The 7780-nt window shown below is 36.4% G+C and overlaps 1 protein-coding gene across 1 annotated transcript; it reads right to left on the bottom strand.

The window, feature by feature from the left end:
* Positions 1-1675: 1675 nt before the first annotated feature.
* Positions 1676-2008, bottom strand: LOC106877340 (zinc finger BED domain-containing protein 5-like). Its single transcript, XM_014926217.1, has one exon. The coding sequence runs from the start codon at positions 2006-2008 to the stop codon at positions 1676-1678; it is 333 nt and encodes a 110-aa protein (XP_014781703.1).
* Positions 2009-7780: the final 5772 nt, after the last annotated feature.

The following is a 7780-nucleotide window of genomic DNA, read 5'->3' as shown; positions in this document are numbered from 1 at the left end:
TTCGAATGGCGGATGAACGCACACCTGTTTTATGGTGAGTTTGCAGAGGAGAAATGCTATCGGTGTAAATCCCCCAAAAGGTTTAAGGACAGCATAAAGATTACCATGAAGTCACTAGAAATGGATCCAGAGGACGTAGAAACCCTTGCTTCAGATCGAGCTGGATGGCGAACAAAAGTGTGGAGTGGAGTGAAAGAGTTTGAAGAGGCCAGGATAACGCATGCAAGACTCAAGAGAGATTTAGAGAAAGTGAATGACAATGACTGTTTTGTGGGCACAGTTTGAGACAGATCATGTCTTTCTTTTGCTGGGCTCAAATCTCATTTGCGAGCCCATGGTAAACAAACCTCCAGCAAATATTCTGCCTATATGTCTGTGCACACCTTTCAATGCAATGTATGCCATAAGGTCTTCAAATCTAACAGAGGCCTCAAAAGGCATTTTAAGATCCACAAAGTTCAGAACTTAACTGCAGGTCTTGGTCGTCCAAATCAGATATTCAATCTATGTGGGTGTCTTTTCAAAAGGTTGTCTGGTTTGAAAAGCCACCTCAGATGGCCATGATGATTCTAAGGTGTAGGTACGGGAGGTGATCAAACTCTGAATAAGAAGTAGACAAACACCATGTCATTGTTCAGTTTTATTTCAAGATTTCTTGCCAATAGAGAAAGAGCCGTGTTTCTAACTTAGATTCAAGCCTCCTCCATTGGAATTTCAGCAACGTCAACAAAATATTTTGGTATGTATGTATGTGCGTATGTATGTATGTATGTATGTATGTATGTATGTATGTATTATTTCTTTACTACCCACAAGAGGCTACACACAGAGGGGACAAACAAGGACAGACAAACGGATTAAGTCGATTATATCGACCCCAGTGCGTAATTGGTACTTATTTAATCGACCCCGAAAGGATGAAAGGCAAAGTCGACCTCGGCGGAATTTGAACTCAGAACGTAGCGGCAGACGAAATACCACTAAGCATTTCGCCCGGCGTGCTAACGTTTCTGCCAGCTCACCGCCTTCTTTGTATGTATGTATGTATGTATGCATGCATGTATGTATGTATGTATGTAAGTATGTATGTACAGGTGCAGATTTTTATGCTTTGTTTTATGTGTGTATTCACATGCATATAGTTGCATATCTAGACACGCTTACATACACTTAAATGATAAACTTCTGGAAAGTTTTGCAGATTTTTAGTTCCAGTGATGGCTTGGATCTATACTTTTTCAAAATTTTCATCCTACAGATCTCCTCCCATTTTTTTCAGGGCTTCACGGACCCCCCAGCCCCACCCCAAAATGAAAAAATCAGAAAAGACAAACAAAGCAAAATGACCTTGTACAAAATAATTTTTCGAGATATAAAATAAGAAATTTCAGTGAGAGAGGTGAACTTGTTTGCTCGGTAATAAATCCTCAATGTTAGGCTGCGTTTTTGATAATGCGACCCTCATGAGCAGCATCCAGTTTATTGCAAGTGAAGTTGCAAAAGCCGTCTCAAATTTGTACGTTGTTGTAAATGAAACGATGAGTTTTAGGTTCAATTTGGTGACATCTGGATAGGACTGCATCATTTCAATCCAGAATTCACTGCAACACATATTATGGAAGGTGTTTTTTGCACTTCCATCATTCAGCAAGGCGATGAACTGTACTTAAATGACTTAATCTTCTGACAGAAAGTCAACAACAAAAATTGCAAAGGAATTGGTACTGAAATGATGAACTTTTTCGACGTTTTGGAGGTCTGGGAAGTATCGTTGAATTTCAGCATGAAGAATTATGACATACTGTTTCATTATTTCGAGGATGTCAGCATCATCTCGAAGGTTATCTTCACCAAGTACAGTATTGAAATTCGGAAATGGTGCAAATTTCAATTTAGAACCCCACAAATGGAGCATCATTTTAAATGAACTCACTTTTTCGTGACAGTGGACAACGTTGATGTATTTTCCTTGTAGTGCTAAGTTAACAGAATTAACTGATTCAAACATATCGACCAAAAAGGAGAGCCATATAAGGAACCGAGTATTGGAGAATTGTCTGTGCAGTTTTTTTTTAGCACCACGAAGAAATTCGTGTATCTCCTTCCGTAGAATGAAGACTCTTTTCAGTACTCTACCCTTGTGGGTACAGTAAAAGGGTTTTAAAAATCGGGGTTCTGTGTAGTGCGTACATGTTCAATGGTTCCAGTTTTATCTAAAACTGGAAAACCTAGGGTACTGAACATTAAAAATCTGAAAACTAGTGACCCCTTCGCAGACCCCCCCCCCTCCACCCCCCCCTAAAATCGCTTCGCGGATTCCCAGGGTTCTGCGGACCCCAGCTTGCGAACGAAGGATCAGCTTTCTCCATTCTGGTTTTGAGAAGCCTATTTTCTCAAGATTGATATTTAAGCAGTGTGTTATATATGTATGTATGTATGTATGTATGTAGAGTGTATGAAATGGTGTAATGTTTTATATATAACGAAAAAAGTGGTAGTCAGAATTTTTGATAATTGTTTATTAGCGCTTATGTCTCATTCATGGAGACTCCTCAGATATAGGTTTTACAGAATTTTTTTTTTTTTTGCCTTTTATATAAATCTGGAAGGGGATGCTTTTGTTTTTTTTTCTTTCTCTTTTTTCTACATCCACACATATATAGATAACAAAACAAAGCAACATCCCCTTCCAGATTTGTATAAACGGCAAAGAAATTTTCTGTAGAACTTATATTTGAGGAGTCTCGATGAATGAGACGAAAGCGCCGATAAAGAATTATCCAAAATTCCGGCTACCTCTTTTTTTCTTTATATATATCTATGTATACGTTACATACCCATAAAAATGTTCATGCTCATATCTACATATGTGTGCATGGGTCTATACATTTGTGTGTGTGTACACGAGTGTATGTATAAATATGCATATTTATGTTTATGTATTTGGTGCACAATCGCATATTTTCGATATTTTAATGAAGCTATAATCATGAGGGCATAAAATTAAGTCAACTCTTAAATTTTGTGTATGAGGAAACAAAGCAATAATTTCGTAATAATTAATATAAAAGCTCGCTGTTACTGCTTTGTTTATAATTATTTTCTTTATCAGTTATTCTATATTGGTCATATACTTATGATCGCATCTTATCCAAATAAAAGTCATACACTTAAGATTCCATCTTATCCAACGCAGTTTTGGTATAGGTGATAAACACGTTTACTACGGGTCTTTCTCCCTCTCTCTCTCCTCTTCTCTCTGTCTTTCTCCCACTCTCTCTCTTTCCCCCTATCTCTCTCTCTTTCCCCCTATCTCTCTCTCTTTCCCCCTATCTCTCTCTCTCTCTCTCTCTCTCTCTCTCTCTCTCCCATACAAACACACAAACACACGCACTCACACACAAACACACCTGGTCTTTGGATTGATTAACTGATTAAGCTAAAGAAAGGACACAAGTCTAAACGGAACTCGATATCTTGATATTTACCATTTACTACAACCCACTCCTGTAGTGTCATTGTTCGCTTGCGTATGCGCTGTGTATTAGTTGTCCGGTGCATTCTTTCCACAATGTAAACATGCCAAATCTACCTATTTCTCTGTATATCGAAAAAATGTTGAACAGCCTTAATCGAATTCCGACCTTTATCGGGGAATCGTTCGACGTGTCTATAACCCCCGACCAATCTTAGGGAACTAATTAAACAATCCGTTTATATACACAACACATCTAGGTTCTCTAGAGAACTGGAGTTACCAATTTGCTTACAATAAGTGCTTAACAGTTTATTTAGCACCAGGGGTCTGACAGCGACGATCCCAGTCCACAAATTATCAAGGCATGATAGAATATATATATGTATATATATACATATATATATACATATTTATATATATATATATATATATATATATATATATATATATACATATAGGGAGAATTCACAAAAAAAAAAACAACAGACAAAGGCAGGTGGTGTAGAAAACAAATAGATGTATTAGTATAACGCTCGGAAATTGAAAAAGTCTTTAACGTTTCGAGCCTACGCTCTTCCACAGAAAAGAACACAGAAAGAAACAAGGAGAGAAAAAAATGTGTGTAGTGGTTAGCGATCTATCATGCCGAATATATATATACATATGTATATATATATATATATATATATATATATATATATATATATATATATATATATATATATATATATGGAGTTTTATCTAACAATAAGAAAATTCTAATACCACGGCAGATTGTTTCGTAACTTAAAAAAACATGCAAATAATTTCTTATTATTAACTTTAATAATAAATAAAGCACTTACATGTCTTATCTTTTTCTCTTGTACCGCACCATATATTCTATATGTTTTGTAGAATGATACTTTAAGGGCTCTTTTTCATGAGTACTAGCGGATTACTTGAATATATATATATATATATATATATATATATATATATATATATATATATATATATATATATATATATATACAAACGTGTCAAATTTACTTATTGCGTGGTAGATTGTTTTTAAATGGTCAAACTCGGGGCCCAAAAGTAAACATCTACAGATATTATCCAGTTTGCACAACCATTCTCATTCGTTTCTACTTTTATGAAATTTGACAAATGATTTTTATCTGCTCAGCGTTATCCACAATTATACTGGCATGCCGAGCAAAGACTATAATTTTCGTACCTTTTCACTAATAATCTCGCAATTAATATGATTTACAGGCGCCCACTTATCATACAGTGGATGGATTTTAGAAAAACCTACAACTAACCATGACGCGTCTCCAAAGCTACATGAGAATTTGCTCATAAATAAATCTTTAAATCATGGTATGTTCAGGTATACAGACAAATACTTATTTGTATTTGTTCATACGTGTGTGTACGTTCGTGCGTGTGTATGTGTTTGTGTATGCATATATTTGCAACAAGGCACACAGGTACTAACACATATATCCAGTCAGGTTATCGAGAGCATGAAATTCAAATACATAGAGGTGAAGGCAGCTGTAATAGCAATAAACAATTCTGACCTCCCTGATATTAAGTGTGGTCATTAACTTTGTATGTGTGTGTGTGTGTATGTTTTTATGTTCACTTCTATTTTCATTTATTTGAAATCCTCCCGTAAAGAAAGAGCTGGTTTCTAACAAAGATACACAGCTCCATTGTTGGAATGTAGATAATAAAAACAATGTCACATTTTAAACTTGAGAAGAAGCTTGCGCATTTTTATTGTTCCCCTCAAATATTGTATTTGTAATATGCGAATTCACTGGTTCATTTCTCTTCCTGAAAATCCCAGCTTACCCAGGTTGTCACTTAGTCATTTACTCTCATAACTAATATTATTGCACTAATTAATATTGCTGAAGGCGGCGAACTGGCAGAATCGTTGGCTTGCCGGGAAAAATGCTTGGCGGCATTTCCTAAGTTTTTCGTTCCGAGTTCAAATTCCTTTGAGGTCGACTTTACCTTTCATCCATTCGGGGTCGATAAAATAAATACCAGTTACACACTGGAGGCGATGCAACCGACTTACATCGTTTCCCATTCAAATTGCACCAGACTTTGGAATGTCATCCTCGCCGCTGTATGTAGCCGAGCATTATCCTTATGGAAGAATACCTTTCATCTTGAAACCAAAGATGGTCCTTTTTCTCTTAGCGCTGACTTAAGCCGCTCAAGCTTCTTGTGATTGGTTTTTGTTATTGTTTGGTTTGAGTTTAATAGTCCAAAGTGGACTAAATCTTTCATATCCCACGGAGCATAACAACAAATTACGTTGGTGGAGACCTTCTTTAGACTGGGATGTCAGTGTTTCACCTTTCCCTACCCACTGTCATCGGCGTTTAACATTTTTTATAGGAAACCCATTTCTCGTCACCAGTCACCATTCCGTCCTAAAATGGTCCATTCGTGAAACGTGACAACAAAGAAGAGCACACGTTCACTCTCTGCACTCGATTAGACACGGAAAATTAGTGAGGAACACATTGACACAATTTGCTGACTTTTTCGATAGCACGTAGTTGTCGATGACTAGTTGAATGACCAAATCCAAGCTTCTCTGCTAGTCCCTCAGCAGTTACGATGGGATTTTGTTCCACCAGGGTTTGCAAGACGTCTTCGCCGTGCTCTATAGATCTTCCAGGACGACGCTCGTCTTCTAGGATATAGTTTCCGGCTCGGAATTACTAGAACCACCGTTGACATTCGCTTTTACTTACTGTCCGATCTCCATATACTGCAATAATATTCCTCGCACTTTCCATTTGGTTGTTGCTTTTAGTGAACTCATAAATCAAAATATGCCGAATATGCTCCTTTGTCACTTCCAATATAACTTTGAAAAAATAACTGTAAGAATCGAAATGCACTCTTCCAAACTTCCACTAAGAATAAGTACAAGGTAAAATTACTATCTGCTTTTAAAGTAACTTGATGCAGGTGGTCTATACCGTCCCCCTCCGAATTATTGTTCATGCAATTGAAAAGACCGCATCATTCATGGGATGACCCAACATATATGTATATATATACATATATATATATATATATATATATATATGATTGACCGTTGACTGAACACTATTCAATTTTTTTTCTCCGTGTTTTTCTCCTTGTCTCCGTATTCTTTCTGTTGAAGAGCGTAGCTCGAAACGTCAAAGACTTTCCGTATTCCCGAGCGTCATACTAATATATACTTTTGTTATTTACACCACCTGTCCTCGTCTGTTGTTATTATTTGTATATTCTCCCATATATATACATATACATATATATATATATATATGTATATATGTGTGTGTGTATGTGTGTGTGTGTATATACATATATATATATATGTGTGTGTATACATATATATATATATATATATATATATGTATATGTATATATGTATATATATATATATATATATATATATATATATATATATATATATATATATATATATATATATATATATATATATATATATATACAGGGTGCGATGAATAAACTGTCACCATTTTATATCTTAATTTCGCACATGCGCATTGTTTGTATTTGATTTTGTCGACTACACAGTATAGTAGGATCAGGTGGGCACCGTCTGTAAGAAGAAACAACACCATGACACAATTCACTTTGCCAGAAATTTGAAAACCACATGCCCTACTGCCTGGCATTAGCGCTGGAAGCTCCAATACGAACATTTTAGTATGTTTGGGTGTCAATCTGAGGACAGTGCAGAGGATTCGGAAAGAGTTGAATGAATCTAACGGTGATTACGAAGGTACGGCAGCTCGGAAAACTCACTCTGATCGCATATGTCCCTTTTCATCCAGAGCATGCGTTCCTATTCATACAGAGTGTCCCCAACAAGAGGTGAAATTCGTCCCCAACGATCCAGCAGCAAATTCGCTACCAACGGAATATGACCTATTCGAACCTCCATTCTCAAAGATACGGGGGCAGGCATAGAGCATAAGAATTCCCTCTGGCCACTTTTGCCTCTGTCTCCCATTTCATTATGAATTTATTATTGGACAAGACTTCTGTCTCCACCGTCAATTTTCTTTTCAAGAAAAACTTAAAAAACACGACGAAGATTTTTACGGAAGAGCAAAAGTGTCTATTTTTCAGTCTTTTCCACCAACTCCACAACCTCATTCATCATAGATGTGTTGAAAGAGAGCGTTCACGTATGCATGCGCATGAATACCTACTTTAACTTTGTAGACGATTCATAAGTTAGCCCATCCCCTAATTTGCATTTTG

This window comes from Octopus bimaculoides, chromosome 2 (assembly GCF_046866305.1).
Source record: "Octopus bimaculoides isolate indiv1 chromosome 2, ASM4686630v1, whole genome shotgun sequence".
NCBI lineage: Eukaryota > Metazoa > Mollusca > Cephalopoda > Octopoda > Octopodidae > Octopus > Octopus bimaculoides.
Note: the sequence above shows the minus strand (reverse complement) of the source record. Positions and strands in the feature narration are given on the sequence as shown.